General features: G+C 38.8%; 1 protein-coding gene across 2 annotated transcripts in view; it reads right to left on the bottom strand.

Annotated features, from left to right (window-relative positions):
- Positions 1–23,370, bottom strand: part of IL15 (interleukin 15) — a 45,427-nt gene extending 22,057 nt beyond the window's left edge. Inside the window, exons 1-2 of one of the 2 annotated variants that reach the window (XM_086747478.1) lie at positions 23,317–23,370; positions 15,449–15,578 (exon numbers count right to left, since the gene is read on the bottom strand). In XM_086747478.1, coding sequence (XP_086603604.1) covers positions 15,449–15,511 — 63 coding nt within the window. In that variant the 5' untranslated portion in view covers positions 15,512–15,578; positions 23,317–23,370. Of the gene's footprint in view, positions 1–15,448; positions 15,579–23,316 lie in introns of those variants that run through there. The other variant, XM_086747479.1, reaches the window with a different exon arrangement.
- Between the last annotated feature and the right edge of the window lie 3,175 nt (positions 23,371–26,545).

Here is a 26,545-nt window from a genome sequence, read left to right as displayed (position 1 = left end):
TCAGACAGGTTAGGATGAGTCTACTAACCAGCACATCATTTAGACAAAACTGTTTTTAAAAAGATTGAAAAAATACTTCATAGGGACGTTAAAAGCAATTGTATATGAAATGATTGGCAATACCACAAAGCACAAGTAAATCCCTGAGTGCCTTTATAATACAAAGCTGTGTGGAACAATATGATTGAAAAGGACTAAATTCTTGGATAATATTACAGGTCTGCATGCTGGGATTGCTTACTTCGTTAATTTAGCGTACAAGAGGTTAAGCCAAAAGCAACTCAAGTTGTTAACAGTAACTAACTGATAATAAGTGTTTCCGATATGCTCATATAAGAAGCAAGATAAACCGTAAGAGATTAAATACACATTGTAAGTTAACCCATGACCACATTGCAAAAAGTCAATCTGTTCTATCAAATTAATATATATGTGTATCTATATTTACAGAATTGTGATTAGTCTTGCTAAGTAAAAGAAACGGTTTGGGAGTTAATGCACTCTGCCGCAAAAATTAATACTTCTTACAAATTGGAAAGTGCACATCTTCAAATCAATATCAATTAATTAAAAAATAAGTAGTCTCATTTTCAAAACTGACTCCTTTCAGCAGCTCTCACTGAAATAAATGTGGAGATGACTGGTCTAGTAAATGTGCCACATCCACCTTGTGGGAAGGCATAAGAGGTGGATAAGCTAAAGATAGTATTTCCCTGTAGTCATTTTTTCCAAGCAAATTTTTTTTCCTGACTTTTGAATGGTAAAGCTAGAAATTAATTCTATGTCATTCTAAGCAAGGACTGATGCAGTGTTTGGTCTGCGTCACAATCATAGCCTCTCTTTCTTACAAAGACAAAAAAAAACCCGAACGAACAAAAAAAAACCCCACCAAAACCCAGACCCCAAAGTTATTAATAACTGTGTGCCATACCATTTGCCTGAACAATACTTGATTTGCTGAAGGCAATATACCCCTGCTGTTTCACATAGGCTTTTCTTTGCTCTCCCACCAAGACTGCTTAGTGCTTGCTTGCCCCCAAAGGAAGGTACGTGTTTGTCCTGAATGGAAGAGCAGCATTGCAAACTGATGTACTTTGTTGTCTTTGTAAGAACAGCTAACGAAGCTTGAGTCTGGCAGATATTCACCCAAATGCCCTGTAAGGTCCATGTGGTTGGTAAAGCTAGAATAAAATTTAGAAGTCACTAAAGATATGGCCATTCACATGCAGCCTGGCACCGTCAAGTCTTAAAGCCAAAAGAGACATCATGCATACTGCACAGAGACACACATGGCAGAATGCACATGGAATGAAAGCAGTAAGGAAAATTCACGTTAATTCTCACAGATAAGTCCCAAGCTGCCACCTGGCTTTTGAAATGTCCCTAACTAAATGTTTGAAGACCTTAAGACTTAGCTTTATACCAAAGTCTTATGATTGCATTCTGTATGATCCATGCTATTAATAAATCTCTGGGCATTTCTGTGTGGGACCTCAGGAAGCCAAGGAACCAGCTGACTCAGTCCATGTAAGCATTCCTGTTTGTTTTGACTTTAAAAAAAAAAACAAACAAAAACTTAACTGATAACATTGGGTGCCAATAGGTACATGTCCCTGATACAAATTAGAGAAACACCTCAAATTTAGGAATAGCAGAGCTGACTGAGGAAAAGTCCTCTAGGCCTGATGTCTCCAACTGCAGCCAGCTGTGAATGGCAAGGGAAGTGTATACTGATACCTCTCTGATACAGGCTTTGTTCTCCAGCAGTGGAGAATGCAGATAAAGCTTGTCAGATCTGAGGCTAGTGTCATCAAGTTTATAACTTCTCAAGCCTTTTTTTTCCCTGCTGCTTATCAGTATAGATAAATATTTGCCTTTTAATGGATTTTTAGAATTTTATGCAGCAGTTTCTTCTATGTAGCTGGTTTTTTTCAGCTCACATTTCAAATTTTGACAAGCAGTGTTAAGTTAAACTTAAAATACAATGGTTAGTAATTTAAAAATGCAATGAAGCCTCTTCATACCGTAATAGTTTTACATACATCTATAACCTAAGGGAACATATCTTTCTTTTTTTAGGAGAGCTTGAGCTTTTGAAAAGTCACAATGTCACTACCTTGAATAAACATACATATTATTTTCAGATATTACAATGGAACAAATACTGGTATTTACCCTTTTCCCGAAGCGAGTATTTCATTTATTTGTGGGTTTGATCTAATTTATTTTTGTTTCAGTTCACCAGACACTGTGAGAACGTTTTCATCATTTGGAATAGCTATTTCAAAACTGAGCAACTTAGTTGGAAAAAAAACCCAAACTTTCTTCTGCCTTAGTTGCAAACTATGAATAAAAAAAAAAAAAAAGCGTGGAATGGCTATCATTTGCTAATTCTAAACACCTGAGACAATGTATCATGCTTTCAAGATTGTTTTTGGCTCCAAGGCAGGCACCTGTAGAATTCCTCAGAGCACATAGCAAAGTTGAATCCCACAGACAGAAGCTTGTAGTCAACTGAAGGGATGATAAATATCAGTTTATACTATTGGTTTTGGTAAGTGAAGCATTTATACTACAGAAATGCCTAGCATATTTTTTCAAAAGGTGCTTCCATGTCCTTCAGAAAATCTGAGGGATACTGGGCAAAAAGCATAACCTATCACTTTGAGAATACTCCTTTCTTCTTTTGTATCAAAAATAGTTTAGTTACTCATATTTAACTCATACAAGACAAGATTCAAATATTCTTTAAGCATGTTACTTCCATTCCCATTTCTTTGGAATGGAGACTGACAAAAATTTAAGCAAAATATAAAACAAACTAGAAAGCAAAAAAGGGCATAATTCCTGATCTTCTAGGTTAAAAACTCTGTAACAGTTAAGAATTTGAGTGTATAACTTACAAAATTTCTTAAGAAATATGGCATGTTAAGTTTTTTTCTGGTTAGAAATACAACGTAGTAAGTTTAAAGTAAAGGTTTCTCTCATTTGCAAAAATTTTTAGTGGTTTTGTGAGCTAGAGAAAATGACCTTTTCTTTAGAAAACAACTGAAGTGTAAACAGAAATCAAAACTAAGATCCATGGTTTAAATGAAGGGGGTTTTGTGTGCTGATATTTAAGTCAGGATAAAACAGGAGTCTTTCATTTCTTTGAGATAACTCAGTCTGCCCCAGTTCTCGGGTGCTCCCATACTTTCGATATGGTATGTGCACTGAAGCTGTTAGGAAGGGTACTGGCAAAAGCCTTCAGATTCTAGAAAGCACAGAGGATCACCGCTAGCCCTCCGTCTTGTTGGATGACCTTATTGTTGAAAAGTCTGTTTTACTAAGTGTAATACAGAGCTTGAGTTGGCCTTCTCAACATTTATATATCAGTTCACTTTCAACGGTGTATCTTGCTCAGAGTGGTAGTCAAATTGTCTACTAGTTTCTTGTCAAAAATTGTCACATATGCACTGCACATATATTTGCATTACTGTTCAGTCATTTATCTTTAGCTGGATGAAAACTACTTGAAAACGACTTTGTCCTCGCTACGACCCATGTGTCTTGAAATCGCACACAGTTTAAAATGAGACCTGAAATATTCATGTATAATTTAAATTATGCAAAGTAATCTACAGGCATCTATAAAATCTTAGGAATCCAAGAGATATTTTCAGTTGCATGAGGGCAGGAAATGAGTGGGGTTTTGTCCTTCAAAAAAAAAAAAAAAGGAAGACAGAAAAGTTTCACAAAGATTCCCTTGGAAAAAAATCTATCATAGATACTGGAAGAGTGAATGTATCAATAGTGTACATGCTCCTGGCATTTCTGTTGTATCACCATATATTTATAATATGTTCAGGTACTGTTAGATAACCCCTAAGCAAGATAACAAATGTTAGCAGCATAGAGTTTTTTCAGTACAATGCACAAGTCAAGCGTTTTGAGTATGGAATAATAGAAGGCAGAGTAGGAAAGTCAGTAAAGCTGCCTGGATTATATATCCTTGGAGTATCCAACTGCTGCAGATTATTTTCTCAAAGCTCAAGATAAATTTGAATACTAGAAAGGAGAGCTACACTTTGTGTTCTGATCAGCCACACGGAGTGCAAATGGTAACAGCAGTACCCATAACAGAATTTTCAACTGGGTGTATGCCTATGGGGAATTCAAAGCCAGTGCATCACAGCTCTTCACTACAGTTTCCCTAGATTCTCTCTAGTTTCCAGTTCCTTCCTTCTAACTGGTAAAGAAATGAAAGCAAACAGATTGATTTTAAACTACAGGCTCCTACAGGGAGAAATGATGGCATAAGCTGAGGAATGTGTGTGAAATCAATGTCTGTAGTGACGGCATGACTTTTATATTCCCAAAATACTTTTTACTAATTAGAGTAGGTGTCCATTCAGTTACAGAATAGATGTGGTAGAAATCACATTCACACCAGAATATGGGGTAAGTTCAGCCTGTGAAGATCACCTTCCAGCTCCTGGTGCTGTTTTCACATTTTCCAGCGCTGAAGTCTTGGTGCTCTAGAAGGACATCTAGAAGGTCCCCTTCATCCCCGTACGTAATCAGACGTATTCTGTACTGAATTATATCATAGTAACTTCTAGAGATGACATAAATGTTTCAAGAGTCCTCCACTTCAAGCTGAGACAAAAATCATGTAAATGCAACAACTTGACATATGTTTTTCTTCAAAAATAACAAATTCCTCTCCTGATCCAATGTGCCTTGCTCCACAACTGAGCTCTGAGGCAGCTTCTTATACAGAACTCTCTGTTGAGAACAGTCCACAATTATCCTCCTTCCCTCTCTCATCTTTGTCAGCTCTAACTTGCACATCACTCTTCCTCCAGCATATATGCATACATTGTATTTCTGGCCAGAGGAATAAGCCAATGCCCCTCCTAAATCAGGATTGGAAGGGCAGAGACTTGCCACATTTCTCTCATTCATTCAGGAGTGTTAGACTCTAAATGCTTCATCACATCTTGAAAAACGTTACATTGAAAAATTCCAGCCTTTATGAAAGGGTGGGTGTATTCCTGAGATAAAGTAGTCAATGAAAATGTCTCCCAAAATCAGGCCAAATTTCATATCTTCACTGCCTTTTCTTCAAGTTTTACTGTAGAAATTAAATAAGGGTATATTCTGTGATAAACTTTTGTTTCAACTTTAAAAGAAAATAAATGCTGGACTGACTCACTAAAGTCTTTTTTTAATCTCAAAGTTAACCTACAATCTTCATAAAGGTACGTCTCTCTTACTCTGGAATGCAGTCTTTCCATATGATATTGATAACTCTTGTATATTCAAACTCTATTTTTAGAAAGGGTGAATGTAGTACAAAACAACATTTTAACTATGTAATTTAGCAGAAACAGGACCAAGCACCTTGGCAGTAGAATTCATGCAAAGTAGAACAGCTTAATGCATCCATTTAATAAGCTAAAGCCTTACAGTTTTTATAGAAGTATGGGATCTGTTCAGATGCTTTCTAGCAATGGGTCTGATATAAATTTTCTTCAATAGTTATATTCTGACATGAAAGCAGCATACTGTATATCAGAATCAGTACATGAATGTTTTTGAAGATTTTTGGAAAAAAAGGAATTTGCCTGTTCCTCCTAACCATCCCTGATTTGATGTGGTAGATGTAATTTCTTCTGAATTTCTTACCTGTTTTTCATTGTCCTACGTGGGTCTGCAGAAGCTAAGCAGAACCAAGGACAGGAGATCAAAATGAATGGAAAAAAAATACTGGGAAGCTTCAGCAGTTTTCCCGAAGCTGTGTGGCTTCCTTTATTTCTAATGATCTCCTAATGGTGTGAATTTCTTGATTCACAGTATATTCATATTCATTTTGGTTTACAGTTGCAGAGGATACTGATTAACCTTCAGCCAAAAGATAAGCTCAGTTGCAGGATACTTATTGAGTCATTTCCAAATTGTGGTTAAAGTTTCACTAACACACAGCCAACTGTGTGTCTGATTTTTGTCTTTTTTTAAGTAGAGTAAATAATAGTAATTACATTCAATAATCTTATATGCTACTTAGTTACTTGAATATCAGCGTGATTACTATCAAAAAAGATAATAGCTTGGCTGAAACAAAATGATTGTGTTTGCCTCTCTGTTAACTCATTTGTTAGAAAAAAAAAAGTGGAGATAATTGCCTGCATTTTTGAAAGACTCACATTTTTTTGAGAACTCATACTTTATGTTAATGCTATACTACTTTTTGTCTCACGGTAGCAACTGAAAACATCTGTTAATATGGAAACTGGTGTACTATACTCTAACCTATGTAAACCTGCAATTAAGATTAATGTTTTCCAAAAGAAATTACAAAGCACCTCAACAATTCAGACAAAATGCAAAAAGGAAGGGGTTGTTATTTTATTGTTATTGTCTCAGAACTGAGACACAGTAATATTGCTTTACTGGCCCCTGGTCATGCATAGAGTTTGTGGAGATTTCAGAAAGTGAACTGAATTCTCCTGAATGCTAGTGTGGATTTTAAGGTGAACAAGCATCCTGCTCCTTAGAAATTATGTTAGTTTCTCCTCTGGGCTCACACAGTGGGGTTGTTCTTGAAAGACTGGCTACTAAACCAAACACTGCAGTGACACCTAGGCTCCAATGGTCTTGAGACACTGCACTGATTTATTTTGCAGCATCACAGCATGAATTTCACAGACTAGAAGAGGCTTTTGGAAGTCCAGTTCCTACTTCCAAGACAATCCAAACATTGATCTCTTTTTTACTTTTCTCTTTTTTTTTTTTTTCTTTCCCCCCGAGATCTTTGCCTAGTACTTAATTCTTCTACAGAAGACTCTTCAACATTCTTAGGGAGATACTTACATCCCATATGACAACTGCATATTGCAGCTTAATCTCTTGTAATAACAGCATGTGGAATTTCACTTCTTAAAATGGAAAAGGATATGAAAAAGAAGATAAAAAATCAAGAATCACAGAGTGGATTGGGTTGGAAGGGACATTTTAAAGGCCATCTAGTCCACCCCCCCTGGCAAGGAGCAGGGACATCTCCAACCAGATCAGGTTGCTCAGAGCCCTGTCCAGCCTGGCCTTGAACGTTTCCAGGGATAGGGCATCCACCACCTCTCTGGGCAACCTGTTCCAGTGTTTCAGAACCCTCATTGTAAAAGATGTTTTCCTTATATCAAGTCTAAGTCTACCCTCTTAGTTTAAAACTATTAGCCCTCGTCCTATTGCAATAGGCTCTGCTGAAAAGTTTGTCCCTATCTTTCTTTCTAAGCCGCAATGAAAGGTTTCCCTGGAGCCTTCTCTTCTCCAGGCTGAACAGCCCCAACTCTCCCAGCCTGTCCCCATAGGATAGGTGCTCCAGCACCTCTTCATGGCCCTCCACTGGACCTACTCCAACAGGTCCACGTCCTTCTTATGCTGGGGGCTGCAGAGCTGGGAGCAGTACTCCAGGTGGGGTCTCACCGGAGCAGAGTGGGCTGCAAGTGCACATTGACAGCTCATGTCCAGCTGTTTATCCACTAGTACCCCCGAGTCGTTCTCCTCAGGGCTGCTCTTGATCCATTCTCCACTCAGCCTGTATTGAAACCAGCCCCAACCCATGTGCAGGACCTTGCAGTTGGCCTTGTTGAACTTCATGAGGTTGGCACGGGCCCACCTCTCCAGCCTGTCAAGGTCCCTCTGGATGGCATCCCTCCCCTCCAGCGTGTCGACCACGCCACACAGCTTGGTGTCGTTGGCAAACTTGCTGAGGGTGCACTCTATCCCACTGTCCGTGTCGCCAACAAAGATGTTAAACAGCACCAGTCCCAATACTGACCCCTGAGGAACGTGACTTGAAAGAAAACTTTTGAGGGCATGTAACCGTGACCTGTTGCCAGCATATTCACAGGAACCTCTGAAAGGAGAGCTGTTGGGCAGAATGGGTAAGTAAAAGACACCACTGCATTTCGATGATGCCTGACATCGTTACTGCTTGAATCAATTGGTTTCTGCTGACTAAACAAAAATGTAGTCTTAATTTATTTGGCACTTAGAGGATTTTGTTGTTGTTGAGGACTGGTAGATAAAATGGCCAAACTCAACCTTTTACAACCCAGAGAATGTATTATTTTCTCCTGCTTCTTTCTGTGTCTGCCATTGCTGCAGGCATCGCCTGTAATTCCTAGACCCTATTGGTTACTTCCCTTGATGTTCCCAGGTGGCAGTGTGAATGGGATTTGAAGAGCAGGGCAGAGGAAAAAAACATACGTTGTGGCTCATAAAATATGAGGAAGATAATGTACTATTTGCTGATACGGCATATAGGATTTAAGGCCAACAAACAGGCTGTCCTGTGTGGCAGGATTACCTGTTGACTATTCTAACAAGGGGACATGGGTGAAAAATAGAGTAATGGATTATTTACTAGGGGAAGAACCTCACATCCCAGATCTTTGTGTTTTAAAGAAGAATGATAGCTGGAAGGGGGAAGCACATATTATTTCAAATTAATTGACTAAAGATATTAAGTGAAGTGAAAGGCACATTCTGTCATAAGGCAAGTAAAGACCGTTTCTTTACAGGAAGAAATTGCTTAGTTTGAAAATGCCATCGCATACCTCTCAAATTACATTGACAAATTTATCTGCAAATCAACAGCAGATGAAATGAGAGTTATTGTGGATGATTAATATGATTCAGGATCTTAATTTTGACATATTATTTGGTCATCTCTCCTTTGAACTGATATCATGATGCAAAATAAAATTCACAATATTTTTTACAAAGAACTTTAAAATCAGACCTCTTTAGTAGCACAGAGAGGTGTATCTTGGAAAGAGTAAGTCCACCAAAATACGCTGAGAATGTCTAAAATCAGCCAAATTATGGCACAACCCTTCAGAATTCTGAATAGAAGCAAAAGAGCAGAACAAGAGCATTCTATCTAAGTGGAATGTGGTAATGAGGTGTGGAACATCTTTGTAACAAAATGGGCATAACTGCAGGCTCAAAGCTGTAGTCCATTAAATAATACTGTGTTTTTCTGGACATGTTTTGTTTTGATTTGGTTGTTTGTTTTGGTTTGGTTTTTTTTTTGAGTAAAATCATGTAGTTATTCACATAGCTTCTGGAGGAAATTGGAAGTCGGATTCATCTCTCTATTTTTATACGTGTAGAAAGCATACAAATCAAGGTTCTCTGTCTTTACTGTAAAGTTTGCTTGAGGGTATGACAAGGAGACATGAAGAAATACATACCTGGGATTCGAGAGAGAGGACAGGTACTTACTCACATAAGAATTTAGCCAAGACATAAAGGCTACCAATTTTACTTTTGCAAAGAGTGTCATGAGACAAATGATCTGGTACATTGTGTTATGTTGCTGTAGGAACAATTAATTTCATAGCAGCCTGTGCTTTATGAGTTTAGTTGGAAATTGTCTGATAGCATAGACGAGAAGTAACTGTTAATAGCTGTACAGAGAATGTCTTTATAATACATACCTCGATTTTTTTTTTCTAAATAGCAGAATTAATTTGAAATAACTGTATCTCCATAGCTGTTTTTCTTTAAATCAGTATATTCAAATGTCACTGAGAGGTCTTTTCCTCCTCTCCCCAGCACCCACTGCAGGACGTGTGTTAGAAACCAAGGAGGGGTTTTGTGATTGAAGTTAGCTGAACAAAATACCGTGTTGCCTCCAAAAGGGCTTCATGAGTTACCTGTGAAGTTGAAGTGAAACTTCTAGATTGCATTTAGGCAGGGAGCGTTGTTTTCTTCAAAAAATAATGCTGGTACACTTCCACTTGAAGCTGCTTTGGTTTGCCAGTAAGTTGCCATGCTGATATTTTCCTCTCTTTCCTCCAGCTAAAAAGCTGTGAGTAAACTTTTCCTGCAGCATCTTCATTCGGGAGATTGTTATTTCTTGACTCAGGGAACTACTAGTGAACATTGGGAAAGAACTGTGGTTCACAGCAAGGCTATGCTGGATAGTGATACAATAGTGAAATGACTATGTGGCATGGAAATGAAGCTTATTATCATAAAAATCTGCTCAGAGAAAATCGAGACATTAAAACAGTATATCAAGGAGATAGTAGTACACTATGCTCTGAGGTGGAACTGACTAATCCCTAGCTCACCAGTTTGCTGTGGACAGATCAAACACCAAGGCTGTGGATGAGTAGATGACATCAGTCAAGTGGATATTCAAATCTTGGCTTACAAAATTTTGCAATGCATGGATAACAGCTGGATTTGCACACTTGGGTTTGTCAAGCTCCATCAGGACAGTCAGGACTCCTTGAGGTCTCGCAGTCCGTTTGCATAGTATTCCATGACTCAAGCGTTTACTATACCCCACTACCATGCGCCTGATCCAGTCACCGGACAAAATTGATAGTAAGGAGGATCTCAAGAAGTTGTAGAATGACTAAAAGGTTTTCTGCTGGGAGGTAGAAAAGGAGTTTGCAATGGTTAATGCTGAGGCTAATAGAAGCATATAGATGGTGTCTGCCGGAAGTGCCTGCCTCAAGTGCTTGAAAAACTTTTCCTATTTGACAAAATAGTGGCAAAAACAAGAGGGGTGACTTCCACAGTGGCTGGGAAGCAGAACTATTGAGACTATTGTTTATGCAATTTAATCCTTCCTGCCAGCTGAATATAGCATCAACGTTGTCTGCAAGGAAGCTGGAAGTTGAAGCTTTTTATGCAGCTGTTCCTTTAAATAGCTTTGTTATATGTGCCACATACATATTACAATGCTGCATTAAGTCTTTGTCAGATATGATTTTTTTTTACCAGAACATAAAGCCCACCAACAATGCAAACCTTACACCATAAATTTCAGCCTATAAGAATAAATATTTCAAACTTCATTGAACGTAGCAACGCAAATGTAGCACGCATGCCTGTGAGTACTGAGGCCACAGGTTTGACTGAATGTGTGCCACTACAAACATCCTATTTCTGCCTGCTGCTCTTGACATAGGAGCAGAAAGGCAAGTAACAGAAAAAGAGGTGGGGTTGTTAGTGACTCACCATCTTGCAGCCTCAGTGGGGGAGAAGTGCATGGTTGTTCTCAGCATGTAATTAATTTTAGGCTGTAGGGCTTTTCTGGACTGGAGTTTTAATTGGAATATTCTCCAGCAGGGCCAACCATTTCTGCAGTTACTCCAGCAGTGTTTCTGCATGTGCCTGTGTTTCTAAGTACTGTCTTCTGACAATTTTCTAAGTTTCTCCATTTTTTCATAGAGGCTTCTCTCTTCTTTCTGTTGTCTGATCCCTCTTCAGGATACGGTAACTGAATTGACACCTCTAATTGAAAACACCAATGGATTGGTGTTTGTCTCAAAAATAACATTGAGGAGGAATAAGATGACTGAATATGCCTGGAGCTTTTTTGGAGGCTTTCATTTACCCAGCAACCTTGGTAAGCTAACAGTACAGTAGAATAAATTCAGTTTACAACTGGCTAGATGATTACAGAGGTGTAACAAAATACTGTATATGAAACTTCATTCAAACGAGAGCATGAATTAGCTAATAAAAGCATCGAAACTGTGTTCCAGTTACAGACTTAAAGTTGACTGTGTTAAAAAAAAAAAGGTGCTTAAGGTATTGATGATGGAAAAGGAGACAGGAGACAATAGTGGAAGCTGATAGGGCTGCATGCTCAATGGCATTGTGTTGTCCTTCACAGAACTGCGTATCCTGAATGGCAGAAGTCAAGGGTTGTGTGCAGTGAGTTTTATTTCTTCAGTAGATAAATAGACCTAACACTTGCTTTAAACTGGCACAGAGTTTCATTGTCTCAGTTGAGTAAGGAACAGGCATTTTAATGTCTTTCAGAGAAAAGAAAAGAAATTAACAACCGAGATCAGGGCTACTTTATTTCATTTTCATGAATAAGTGAATGACTTATATGTGCTGGTGCCGTTTCAGTGGTCTTTTTAAAAGTAAATTTTTAACTTTCCTATTCAGCCAGAGAACCTAAAATTAGGAATAATGGATCAGATAATGTGTAATTTAATCTCAACTTGTAGTTTCAAATAATATGGTAAACTATTGCAGAAACTTCTAAGATATTGAAAAATTCTGCTTGTATTAGGAGCTGTTAGAATCAGTGGATCAAGACACTGGGTTACTTCACCCCTTTAGTTACTTTGTTCTTGTTTTTATGTTAATGTAACTGTTTATATTAAAGATTAATGTCAGGAATAACCTCTTATTCAGTAATCTCCTTAAGAATGACCTTCTTCAACACCACTTAAGATCATCACACAGTCCATAGGCTAGCACTGCAGAGGAGCTAGTTCAGTACATGCAGAAGCACCCTTGAGGACACTAAGGATAAGTAATTACCTGTGAGTCTGTAGATTAATATCTTCTTCGACTGTTTCCCTGTCAAATTCCAAAGGACCAGCTACTCTATTCTAACTTTTTGTTTATGGCATCTTTCCTTCTAGCATATAGAGATAACTCATAGCAAAGTGGTCAACAGACAGATACAATTACTCAAAGTCAATTTGGTAATGGAAGTTTGATCTGATTTCTGGAAAACAGACCGGGAACCCTGGTTCCTAAATTTCTGGTAATGTTGTAACTACCTGTCTGTTCTGCAGTGAGTGATACCTCTCCCACCTGATCTCTGGAAACTGTTCTGAAACTTCTAACATTATCAGAACACTCTTAGTTAGCTTTTGTGTAGTCGTTTCTGAGATACTATTTTATATAAATAATATCTGTAAAAATAGCGAGACTATAGCTGAACAACAAATGCATTATCCAGTTCAAATCTTTATCGATCTCTAAAGATTTAAAGTCAAAAAACTCTTTATGAAACTAGTGCACAACAATATATTCTCAGTGGATGGAATCTACTCAGCTTTTTTCCTCATAGTAGACTATTCTGCTACCATGATTTACTATTTTTAGTTTATCGGCATGTTTGTGTTTTTTCTTTTAACAGGCACGACATAGATGTTAATAGCAATGTGTTACTTTTGGGTTTAGATAGGAAGCTCTGTTGGAAGGATGTAATCTTTTTGTTTGTACCTTCACAGCTACATCATTCACTGTGTATAAATATGAGAAATAGCATAAAATTATTAATTTAAGAGAGCATAAAGTAACAGCATAAATGCCAGATGAACAAATTCACACATACCTTTAAAACTGGTAGTGGTACAGTTGTATTTAAAAATGTTGACTGGCTTTGGAAGCAAACAGAGTTGCTTCCAGAAGCCATGAGACTTCTTTTAAGTTACCATGAAGGAGATTAAATAGGTAGGCTACAACATTACTATGACCAAATGGCAAAATAAGCTTGCTTACTGAGACAGTCACACAATTCTTTGTCTGCATCTTGCTGCATGAGTAATGGCTTTTTATGTTCTTTAAGAGGAGTAAGGGAGATACTATAGTCAAAACAACACTGGCTGTATTTTTATTTTAAATGCTCAGCATAGATAGAAGCTTACTTGTTTGTGATGCGTTTCATTTTTTTACAGACTTAGAAAAATAAATAACGTTAACTTGACTCACACGTGCCACAGGTGATCATTGTGGAACAGCTAGGATGTGGTAACTTGTACCTCCTCTAGACAAGTCACTCATGACCTGCTCTGTCATTATCGTAGATCATAACTTCAGCACTAAGTGAGAAGTGCCAGGACCTGCATTTTTCTATGAGAACATGGACGGGAGACTGAAAATGCAGGGGCAAAGACTCAGGGAGTTATAGTCTGGTGTGGAGAGATGGAATGTGATGCAGGAGGTGGTAGAAGTGTAGACCAGAAAGAAAGAGGTGTAGAAGTGGAGGCACTTTGATGAGGTGTAATTTTGAAAGGCCTGTGACAAGGAGGTCCCTGCAGTAGTTTAGCTCCCAGTAATAGGAGACACCTAAAGCCAGCCAACAAGCAGAATGTACTATTTTTTACTATAGTATATATAGTAATATATATTTTTTTTTTTTACTATTTTACTATGCTACTTTTACCCCAGCCTCCCAGCAGAACACAAATAGCTTAATTGTAACGAATTAGATAAACACAAGAAACAAACCTTATAATGAGTGACTCTCTCAGTATGTGAGAGAGATTTAGGTGTGTGACTTAGCTATGCTATATTCTTCACCTGCTACATAAACTGCTGCCATCTGCTCTAATCCTCCCAGCTTTCCATAGGCTACATTGGTGGGAGCCCAGTTCCAAATTTTTCTCCATCATCAGGGAGGCTGTATTTTTCCTGCTTTTAGTGCAAGCCAAGATTCTAATGTAATCACTCTGGCACTTTGCATCAAGTCATATGAAGCTATTGGGTAATCAATTATGAACTTGGGTTTGAGCTGATTAGTTGTTTCTCTGACTTCTGCAGAAAAGCAACTGGTAAGCCAGTGGAAAAGATGAGCTATAGTTTCAATTATGAGCAATTACACATTTAGAATTGAAGAAGCTAAAGAAGCTTTGCGATAAACCCCAAAATGATCAAAATCCATTGTAAAATATCCACCCTGTCCTAAGTAACAACTTCACTACCATAACTAGACCATTCAGACAACTCCTCTCCCCGCATATTTAGGCAGACTGGCTTTGCACAGGGACCTGCTTTTCCCGCAGTGCAGCACATGGGCAGGGAAGGCCGGCTGGGATGGGGCTGCGGAGGCGTCGTGGAGGTGCCGTGGTGGCTGGGTTATGCGTGGTACCTACCTCGGAGCCCAACCGCAGCCCTGGCATGAGTGAGGGCCCACAGCTGGGGACACTCTGTTTTTCCCTCTATGGCAAGGTACCATGCAGGCTGCTCTCTGCTCTGCTTGTTGCCATGGGAAGGTCAAGTGAAAGTGGGAGAATCCCACCTCAGGCTGCCAGTTTCTTCAGGAAGGGAGCCTACCTGGAGGAATGGAAGGACTGGCCCACCAGTGTGGAGCTGCGTGCAAGCCTTGGAGGGTACTAAGTGCCATATGCTTTTGGGTTATAATGAGGTCACATGGCCACACTGCATGCTGGAAATGGAACTGGTACAGACTCATCCAGAAAGCGTGTTGGGCAGCTCTGAAGAGTGCTACAGAGGCTGGCCGCTTGCAAGCATTTTCCTCCTGTATTAAAGACCCTTGATGGTCAGGGGTTATGGCCTGGCATGTTGTGAAAGGTCAGCTAGACATAGGCATTAAGTCCAAGTAAGAGGGAAAGTTTGCTAGAATTTGCTATGCAACGAATAAACTGTGAAAAACACAAATGTGAAAAAATCCAGACCTATTTACTATGTAATTCTGGTACAAGCAAACAACAAGGAGTGGAAAAAACAAAGCAGAAAATTATAGAGTGCTAGTGATCTCATCTAAAATACTGGAAATGTTTCCAAGCCTTCGGTTTTCTGTATTACCTGGTTTTCTTGTTAGGCTGTAAAAATAACTTTTAAAGCTTTGCTGAAATTTCCTAAAATGTCATATTGTTTAAATGACACTTACCTGACTCTCCAGCCTGCTCAGTGCTCCAGCGGAGTTTCGTGTTGGCCGCACCGTCCCCAGCATCCTGCCTGCTGGAACATTACTCAGAATGGAAGCACAGGATCTGGATCAGGAAAGCACATTGTGGGACCTAGAGGTGGAAAAGGCAGTGTATATCATGTTGCAATAGAGTTCTGAGTGGCTCTCAGCTCATCTGTTAAGAGCATGCAAAACAGGAAGTTGCTGAAATTTCGCAAGTGACTTTGGCAAGTCCCCTTTGAATCTTCTAAATGAATGGAAGACACAAGAGACAGACTTTGTAAAAGGGTTATTTTTATCTAGATAGTAGAGACCCCTCTTACACTGTCATCTTTGAATGCTACAATATAAGGGGAGTTTCCCCTGGAAAATGTATATTGTCATCAAAGGATAATTTTTTGTGACTTCTGGTGACAATCAGAAGAGTTAGCTAGTATTAACATGTCATTAACATCAGTATAAATCTGCATTTTATAAAGGGCTGGAAGAGTTCCTCTAATTCCTACAACAAGGTATGACAATTGCTTTTAATAGTTGCCTTTTAGGTAGACATGGTACAGTTCAGCTATGCAATTTTACTTTTGTTCTTCCCTATTTTAGAAAATAAATTAGAATGTATGAGGCAAACGGTGTGGAACCAAGGTCAGGTCAGCAGCAATCCACTATACCACCTCCATCTAAGCAGCGTCTTCATAGTAAGGATCGTGGCAGTTGTCTAACCAGCTCATTCCCCTTTTTATTACCTTTCTACAGATGACAAAATAAAACCTGATTGGAATGTTTCTCTTCTCTTTCAGAAACCTTTTTTTCCCCAGATTCACTTTCCAATCTTGCAAGTGTTGGGGTTGTTGGAGAAACAAGCAATTTTTTTTTGTTCAAACAACTTTTTTGTATTCACAGCAAGACCTTGAAGAGATACAGCAGAAAAGATGAAGACATATTCACAGAACACTTCACTTGGACATTAATATTAGTATTTTTTATAAAAGCAATCTCAAGACAATCAACAAGAAAATAAGTTTGTGAAGGAGGCCACCTAGAGAAGTTGTGGAAGCTCCATACTCAGAGGTATTAAAAAAATCAACCAAGACTGGAGCAACCTGCTCTAATGTTGATGTTAGCCCTGCTTTAGGTAGGAGATTGGAAGAGATGACCTGTAGATGCCTTCTTCCACTATAAATTATTCAATGAAATTAGACCTTGAATTAAAAAATAATGTGATGGACGAGGGAGGCAGAAATGTGCAAACAGGCACAGATGTGTGATTGCATAAGCATTATTTTCTTAGGAAATTAAATTAAACACTGATAATTTCGAAGGTATGGGCTGGGAACACAGTCTTATTTCTATATATGTAAAGGGGCTATTGCCTAGAGTTTTCTTAGAGCCTTCTGCAGCTGCATCTCGAACAATAAGACTCAGTTTCAGATGCTTTTAGGTTGGTCAAGCTGAAATTGTTTGAGCTGAAGTTTCCTACACTGAATGACTTATTTAGGCTACTGATTTTCTTTTAAGTCCCATCAAGAGTAGCTTAGTAATTTCCAAAACCAAATTAGCAGAAATACGCATTTCTTTCATGTAAAGAAAATGTTTATAACCATTTAATTAAAGCTGTGCTTTTTAGTAATGTGTTCAAGTCTGGCAGCCTAGGAAATCTGCACAGACTTGGCCAAGTCGTGAATGGCTCAGTTTACATAATTGCAGAAGAGATTTGTTGGCACTGTGTAGTTCGTTTCCAGCAGTCTCTTTATAATGAACATACTCCATCTCAGAGCTTCAGAGGTGAACAGAACTCATTGTATTAAAAAAAAAAAAAAGCTTTCCTGGAGGAACAAAGTGGTGAAGGCAGAGGAACAGAAATCAGTGATGCTGCTGGTACACAGTGGTGGAATCTGGGTAGCATGACTGCATGGAAAGCACAGCGAAGAATTAAGATAGGGTGGAGGTGAAGGGAAAGAGGAAAGGTTGGGTGTAACGAAAGTGGTTTAAAGCATATTTTTCTTAAGACCTTGATAGTCCATTCCATGCTCACTGCCTTCCATGAATTCACAATTTTAAAAAGGTATTAAATCTTTAATCACAGTATGAGGTAACAATTTCCTTTTTCTCTCACAGGATTTAGGAACAAAATTGATTCTGTTCACCAAATGGACCAAGCTCCTGAAAAAAAAACAAACCTGTATGAGTGTCCTTATTTGAAAAGGGAAGATGTATAGAAAAGGAGGCAGAAGATCACAGAAAAAAAAGCTTGAGTTCGATGACAAAGGCAGCTGAATGCAGCCCTGAGGAAAACAGTCCTGTCCCTGCATTCATCTCACCATCCTCCCTGTGATTTGAGCAAGTTCCTTAACCCAGAGTTTTCACAAGTGTCAATCATTTTCTGAGTTTCGTCCTACAAGAAATCTTGACTTTAAGTTGCTTTGTATATCTGCCCTTAGGATGAGATGCCTAATACTCCCTGAGCATATATTTCTAGTCATTATAGTCAGCTAGTTCAGATGCAGGTTTCTCCAGTGCAGATACTCTAGTTTGAAGAAATGAGTGCCCTCTACAGAGCTAAGTTCAAAAAAGTGTTGAGTTCTCACAGCTGCAATAGAACACACTGGGGGCTATATGTGAGCACAGACAATCCTAGGGAATGCTAAACAGTCTCTTAAAAAAAAAAATCCATCTTCATGTATCACATACTGGACCCAAAATCATTAGGTTCTTCCAGTCTTCTTCCATTTATAAAGTAAAATTCCCATCCTTCAGGACTTTTGAGAAAAATGGACTAATTCATGTTCAAGACGCAATTGTATACTATACTGATAAGTGCTATAAAGGGAGAACAAAAAATAAAAGATAAAATTAATGGTTCTGGATTTACAACATGGTGCAAGGAATGTGCAGCAAATCAGACATGGGGCCATATAAAAGAAGAATATATCAAGTACAGAATAACTGCTTTTCCTGGTTTTCCTGTTTTGTTTTGTTTATATACATAATATGTATTCTAGCCAGTGTAAAATCACATTTCTTGTGTCCATGTAACTAATTACTGTTAGATACAGGTAGCTAAGGTTGTAGACCTTTTTTATTAAATAAAGAAGATTTTAAATTAAATAAAATTACTGAGAGAAAGCTGAAAGCAACAAGGCAGCATGCAAACCCCAGTCTGATTACTTTTGCCATCACCAGCATCTGGTGTTGGTCATCACAGGGCAGGCTGACACTTGGAATTCCCAGACTGAGAACCGGGACCAGTGCAATCCCAGGCAGGCTCCTGGTGCCACCCTGCTTCCCATCCCCTCTTCCCCCTTGGCAGTGATTTACGCTGCATGTGGTACGTGCCCTGAGTACAACTACTCCTGTTAACTCCAGTATCAGAACTAATCTAGCCTCAGGAATGTGAAGCACTATTTGATCTATTTACCCTGCCAGGAGGCAGCACAAAGGAAAACTCCATGTAGCGAGTATACCATTGCCAAAGTGCACTACCAGGGAAACAAACGATACTTTTTGGTTTTCCGCCGCAGGCTGCCAGAGATGAGCCTGCAATAGTTACTGTGACTGCCATTCCTGTGTTCTTAAAAGCACGCTACATGCACTTGCTTTAATAGATAGGTCTATATCTGTTATTTTAAAATACTTTGACATAGCTTAATATGGCATTCAAACTGAGGCTGTGTGACTCAAGAGGGAGCCAGGATGGCTTATACAAACAGATATAATTAATTATTTTTGCCTAAGTGTGCTTATGTTGATACCTCTTACTCTTACAAGCAGGTGCGTGACAGTAACCAGCTGAAGCTTTCAGATGCCAGACGCATAGATTTCCATGTTCCTGCAATACTTCTCCTTAGTCCTGGAAGGACAGGTAAGGTTCCTGCTTCTCCTTGCAGGAAGGCAGATAGTGACACTTTGTCACTTGCCAGAGATACAGGCAGGCCCTTCTGGTACAGGTGCCATAATTCTTAGTTAGCCCATGCAGCATCAAAAGAGGCCACAGAGTTCATCCCTGATCTTCCATCATGTTGGTTACAGAATTGGCATTGTGTTAACAGGAGTTAACAACATATTAACAGTTAATATGGTATTTAAGACATGTGGAGTGAAACCTTGTCAGTGTTGCTATTCCTTTGTGTAAAATGGGTCTTCTACTGCACTAGTTGTTCACGTGATCATTAGCTCAACAACTGCGTCGTCATATTTTGTATCTGCATAAACAGGATCTGTGGCATCTGTGATGATGACCTGATGTTGTTGATGAGCTCAAGTCCTTTCTCCAGCAGAGACAATAAACTTCTCCACACTGTCCTTATTTATATCTTAAACTCCAGGGAAAAAAATTACAAAAAACTTGACATTCACAGCCTTCTGGCAGAGACTGCAGCCAGGGAAAGGTGCAGTGGGAGCCATTTTTGGCTAGCAGTTTAGAATATGGTCATCCCTCTACTCAAAAATAAATTACAGCCAATAAATTTGCTTCACTTGCTTCTTTTTTTCTTTATAAAAAGGCACCCTACAACATTTGATAAATTCTACTCATGAATGAGCTCATTTAGCAGCTTTGATACAATATTTTTAAACTGTCACAGTGTCAACCTTTCAACCTTTCTAATCTTACAGGTATTTTTATAAAGCATACTTTTAAAAACAGTTCTTCCATGGGTGAAAAAATCAGCTATTTTTTGGTAAAGAATTTTTAAGCATTGGCACTAAAGCTAATTGATAAACTATTAAACTGTTAAGCTGTAATTTATAGCAGCTATAATGGCAGCCATGGCTGAGTGATCATCCTATGCTGCCACTAAAGACGTACCTCGTCTGTTATAGCATGAAATACTGCAAGATGGTTTGTAACAATGCATATATCTTGTTACCTGCTGATAATAACCTATCAGCAAGGACAACAGTTTGATTATATAGTACATCTCCTGCTGGCTTCCAAATATTTCTCCTGCTCTTCACTAATTTCTTAGCTATAAAAGAATCAGTCTTCTTATTTTACACTCGTACATTAATTTATGGATGGGAGACAGAAAGCTTTTATTAGCTGTTGAGGTGCCTGAATTCTTTCTGTTGTCACCAAGATATAAAAATCGAGCCCCGGCTGCCCGTGAATCCTGATGGATGGTGGAGAACAGGCTCCAGATGAGCTAAAGGATATGGAGGAAATCCCAGACTAGAACTCTCTGAGATGTGCTGAATGTTACCTCAAAGGTGGCACTCGACCTTGTCCAAGTGGAATCTCTGGTTACACTGATACAGTACAGACAGTTTGGATGAAATGACCTCTTTCTCTTACAGTCCTTCCTTCAGGTTCATTCTGAGCATAGGATAATAGCACTCATCTTGGGAATGGCACTGGCCCAGCAAGACCAGAAGAGCCTTCAGCAGATAGGAACTTTTGAGGTGGGCACCAGCGGCTAAGTTTCAGTGTTTGGTATGGAAGCAGTGAGAAGGTAAGTTGATCTGGGATTAATGATATGGAATCAGAACTCATTTTTGTCTGTGAAAGAATAATCTGTGTGTCTAGGTACTGGGGACCTCCAACTTCTATCCCTTAGAACTCCTGCTCAGAAAGGAGTTTTGAGCATATATTCCTGTTAATACTGCTTTCTGCCAGAAACAAATGTATCAGCTTGTTTGCAAATTCATCAGCATTTATTCCTGGAGTGAACTCCTGTCCTATCAAAGCCTGTAAAACGGGAATCTGGAATCTGGGTTGAATGAGAAGAGTGTCTGTCTTTAAATTTGGGAACTACTTATAAAAAAATTAAGATGTTGCTCCATATACATTTCTCTGAGTAATAAGTACCCAATAATAAATAACTGACAGTACGGATTTCCCACCTCCATTTCTGAGCAATTACTTTTGAAATATTTTTGAAAATTAGAAATATGTTAGCATGTATGCACAGCAGATGGACATGTTTCAGATGTTCTTGCTTTGCCTAACGCACTGTAATTTGGTGTAGAGACGTAGTAATGTATTATAATAATTAAAATTGCAGTGCATTATAGTCATGTAGTTAAAATAACCTTTAAAGTCACTATCCTCCATTATGAGTTTTTAAGTGCACAGAAAGACCTTGTGAAAAACATGAATGTAAAAGTATTTACTCTCCTGGGTTTTAGCTGCTGATGGTACAGTGATGACATAGAGGATGTAGCAACAAGACCATATAACATAAAAAACCCAGCAGAAATATAGTATGTCCTTTTGTGCAGACTAGCAAGTTTGTTCCAACAACTAAGGTGGGGCTGCTGTGCTTTACTGATCCCTGCAGCATTAACACTATGCTGACCTGCAGAACAGTCATCTACTTTATACCACAAAACAGATTATTTTGAGAGAACAGTGTGTCTCAGAGAGGGGCTGTCCAGATTGTCCTCCCTGCTGTGCTGGCTGCAGCAAGCTGAACACCTTGAGCACAGAGTAGGGGGACATTTGGCTGACAGAACCCTGCACCTGGCATTGGAAGGTTTGTGTCAAATGTATTACTGGCTACAGCCTGGAAGATGTTTATCTTCTTGCAAAGCCAAGAGACTGCCAGCTGAAGTAAGAAGGGACTTTTCATCCATATTACTCAATTACTCCACATCAGCCTGTCCCCTGTGATTCGTCTCTTTTTTTCGGTTAAGACCTAGAAAGCCTCAGAATGGATCTGACCATAATATTTCTTCCCAGAGAATCCAAACATTCTTAAAGACAGCAGGGTATAATGTTACACTCTAAAGAGCTGGCAAAGCTGACCTTTACTGTTTGAGTTTGCAGAGCTAAAATGATTGTGACAGGCTATAAAGTCATACTCCATGTTCTTAGAGTTTAGAACAGCCCAGTAGGCTCCCAAAGAATGAATTTGATACCCCTGTTGATCTAGAAAGATCATTTGTTTATACCAAGTTGATCTATAATTATGTATCTCCTTTTAAGATAAAATACCCACGTGATGCCTTTCCATTTATCTAGTATATGTCAAATAAGTTGGTAACTGTAAATAGAAATTAAAACATTCATAACAGGCAAAAGAAATGCTGTCCTATTGACTATTTGGAAAGTATAGCAAAACGTATTGTAGTCATTAGAATCAGGACTTTGTTCTGCAATGTCAGACTATCTTAAAAGTAAGCAGTACAAACATACCTGCTGTATACAGAAGGAATCACAAGGCAGTGGTTGTGCACATTAAGGAGAACTTCCTATTACTGGCTTTTACAGAGGTCATTTCTCAGGTCTTAACAATACAATCCTTCACAAGTTTCTGCTCCACACATCCTCTTCCTCCTACCTTTTGGTTTCATTAGGTGGAAAGGGGCATTTTTAACAGCAGACTCATAAATGCATTTGCTTACTCAGGTTTACTACCAGCTGATACCTTCCTTTTATACTGCTATCAGCTGCAGTATTTCTGTATCGCTGTTTCCACTAGAATTTCACTTGACTGCAGATTTTCAGTTCCTTGCCTGCATTTAATGCTCTTGCAAAGTATACACTAAGATGGTAAAGAACCTTTCTCCCAACTTGTAATCTCTGTCCTTGTTGTGTTAACTAGGCTCACAGCAGTATCTTTGTTTTCTCCTCATTTTTGCTTTGTGAATTTGTTAGAAAACAATACAGATTTTCACTGGCTAGCACCAGTTCTCCGTACTTGTTGATGTCTCTCTCTCAGCAGAAACAGAGGCACAGGTGGCAGGTACAAGGTTAAATACAATACTTAAACTGTGTCTTTAATATTTATAACAAATCTTACAAGACAATTTTTAAAATCATTAAATAATTGGAAGCTAAGCAGTATGAGTTCTCTCATGTTTTAATACAAGAAAGAAAAGCAAGAGGATGTTAAAAGTTGTAAAATACTCACAAGTCTCGGAGAAGCTATGCAGCAAGTTTGCCCAGAAGTTAGGCTAAAGTTTGCACTGGTGACAGCAGCAAATGCTCCACCCCCTCCTCCATTCTGTTTTACTTTCAGTTGTTATATAATAATGTAGGATTACGCTTGTACCTAATGCGATGTGGAAATTGTTTTCACTACAAACAGCAGATAGTAGGGATTTCCCACTGCCATTCCTGAGCAATTATCAAACTTGGAAAAAAAATAAAAATAACATGGGGAAAGACACATGCCTGTGATTCAGCAGGCAGGCAAGTGACTGACAAACACAGAAGGCAGCTGCTTGCTGCAATCTTTATGCATGATACTTCTTATCCTTCAATAAAGGGAAGGAAACCTACAGTTTGTGCCCTTGTTTCTTGAAAGGACTGTGTAATTACATACTTTGTAGTGTATCTTCCCAGCCAGAGCTCCAAAGAGTTGCTTACCTTCAAAGCGGACACTGTAGCTTTATGCTATAACTCCTCCTCTCTGAACAATATTTTACTGGGGCAGCCACCACAGGAGGGAAAGAGAAGTTGCCTCTCAGGGCAGCACCAGGAAAGAAAGGCACAGCCATGAAAAAGGATTGGCAAGATGGAAAGGAGTTCTCCAAAAGACACAGTATCTGGCTTGCTATGGGACAAGAGAACAGGGAGGAGGCATAGGCACAGGGGGCATCAAAAAAGGATCCTCATAAAGGAGCTGAAAAAATACTCTGTGAATTGCACAGAACTCAAAGTTGTGGGTTTTAGCTGTTATGTGTGAGTTTAGTGGCTATGATAATAACAGGGCAGGGCAGCTATAATCCTAAAATCCTGCTTAGTCACCTCGCAATGAAAAAAGTTTTTACCTTGAGCTAAACTTTAATGTCCTGAAGATGAGGCTCAGCAGCTCTCTAGGAGTACTCTCAGCTTTCCAGGAACCACCACTTACCTATGTAAAGCTCACGCACTCCAGAGGAAAGAGTGAAAATGGTACTTCCTCTCTGTGCAATTTTGTTTTTCTTCTCTTATATGTTATTTAGGTGGTGGTTGTTATTCTGTGCACATCACACACTGTGAGGTGGTAAAAATATTCTGCTGCTAAAAGAGAGCGTTTTAGAAATGGCTCTGTCTGCTCACTGAAGAGGAGATGAGTTTCTAGACTTGGGCATTTCCTTCTTGTTTCTCAGTGAAATAACATTTTTTCAGGAACGCTATTTATAAAACCTGGTGAACAATACCAGTTAGTTTCCTGTGCTGGGATACTCTGATACAGCCAGATTCAGAAAATCTACTTAAGGACCTAAATAAGACTTCTGTATCTTGAACAGCTGTCATACAAGAGAGAGAAACAAGGACTGTAACTGAGTGTTCCCAGAGAATAGTTCTAGATGACTGCATGACAAATTCACTATGTGAGGCAGCTTGCTGCCATTTCTCAGCATCCCTGTGAACCGTATCCTGTGGTCCAACGCTTGGATCCATTCTGCAGAGAAGGCACCAAAGTGAAATGCAGCCGCGCTGTTTAGCTCCTGTACAGGATCTGGTTTGGAGTCACTACCGCTGCAGAGAACCTTCCAGAAATTTGACACAAGACAAAAAAGCAGAACTCACAATTTCATGCTCTCCAGGGACTCTTGGCTCTCTCACATGACACTGTATCTGTGTCTCCAGAAAAGCAGCTACTCACGCCCCATGTACTCTTGTCTCAGTTTAGAGTGTTAATAGCACTTCATAAGCAGTTGTGCAGACATGGGAGGTGAAATCTGTCTCAAGTGGCAGCTGTTAGAAACCTGGGCAGTATTTGAAAGACTAAAGGAAAGTACAGACTTGGCTGGAATTCTTGCTGTGACAGAACACAAAAATGCAAATAAAAAGGAGGTACCAGCAATGCAGGAAAAAACACCAGCCTAAGATAAATATTTAAACCAAAGGAACGTACTCATTTATTAACTGTCTTGTGGTAAGGGTACTTCTTCTAAGATGTAAGTGGTCACAAGCACCTCTGTTTTGTCAGTTTACTCCTCCAGCTGTTTCAAAGAATGAGAGTAAATAATTTCAAGTACACATGTGAGTATATGTATTTGGACTTGGGATCCCAAAGTCTCTCATATTTGTTGCTGTTTAAAACTGAAAGAAAATACATTGCTTTCCATTTGTCTTTGCTTTTTGATGTGAAACCTTTGCTGTAATATAATATGAGAGAATTTTCTCAACTAGGAAAAATTTATAAGCAAACAGTCAAAACCAAGCACAAAAAGCTTTAGATATTCATAAATTATATTCTGTGGGAAAGGAGGAAGAATCACTCATTTATTATTTTTTTTTAAATCACTTTCCAAACAGTTTCCTTTGAAGACTGCAAAATGGAAACACTGCATATAGGATGGATTTTTATTTTTTTTGTAAACTACGTCTCCAGGTTGGTTCTTTTTTTTTTTTTTTTTTAGAACTGTGTTTTGCTGGCATTTCTGAAGTTAAAATATGTCATTTTCCAGCTTAATATAAAAACTGTTCCTAAACGTTACAGTAGTTGTATATACAAATAATGCAACTGTCAGTATGTGTTTTGTTACAATAGGGTGGCAATACCACCTGCACTCCCTCAACATTTAATTCTTGTTCATTTTCTTAATTACACAAAAATGTGCTTCCTAATTATGCAACTAGCCACACCAAGGTGTTTATATATAGCATAAATTATTTTCATACTCTCCTATGAGCAGAATATCCCTTCCTAATTTATGCAAGTTTCATTTATAGTGGACACAGGCTGTTTGGCAAGATATTGGCAATTACTCTCACTAATGACCTGCTAAATTGTTATTTAGTGTTGTAAGTGCATTGAAAAAGAACTTGAATAACTTACATTTTGCAAATATCAAAGTGAAAATAGATGCATGAATGTCATGCTGAAAGTAAAACAGGATAACTGAAAATTCAAACGTGGTCATCCTGATTTGAAGCAGCACCATGCAAACATTTTGTATGGCTGCACAACAGCCACAAGACGTTTGGGACTGTTGTCCTCTTAAATTTGCCCCTAGTAGGGTGAAATTAATTCCTTTGGAACTGGTGTTATTTCTGTCACTGAACACCAGGGGAGGAAATACTGCTACAGGAGCAGGAGTGAAGAAGTGGGAGGGAAGAAGGCTTTTCCAGAGTAATGTGATTTGGGTGGTTATACAAAAATGATAGATTTTCTGTAGTCTGGAAAAAAAAAATTGCAGTTCTTG

This window comes from Chlamydotis macqueenii, chromosome 4, assembly GCF_036417535.1.
Source record: "Chlamydotis macqueenii isolate bChlMac1 chromosome 4, bChlMac1.mat, whole genome shotgun sequence".
Taxonomy (NCBI): domain Eukaryota; kingdom Metazoa; phylum Chordata; class Aves; order Otidiformes; family Otididae; genus Chlamydotis; species Chlamydotis macqueenii.
This window is presented reverse-complemented; position numbering and strand designations above follow the sequence as displayed.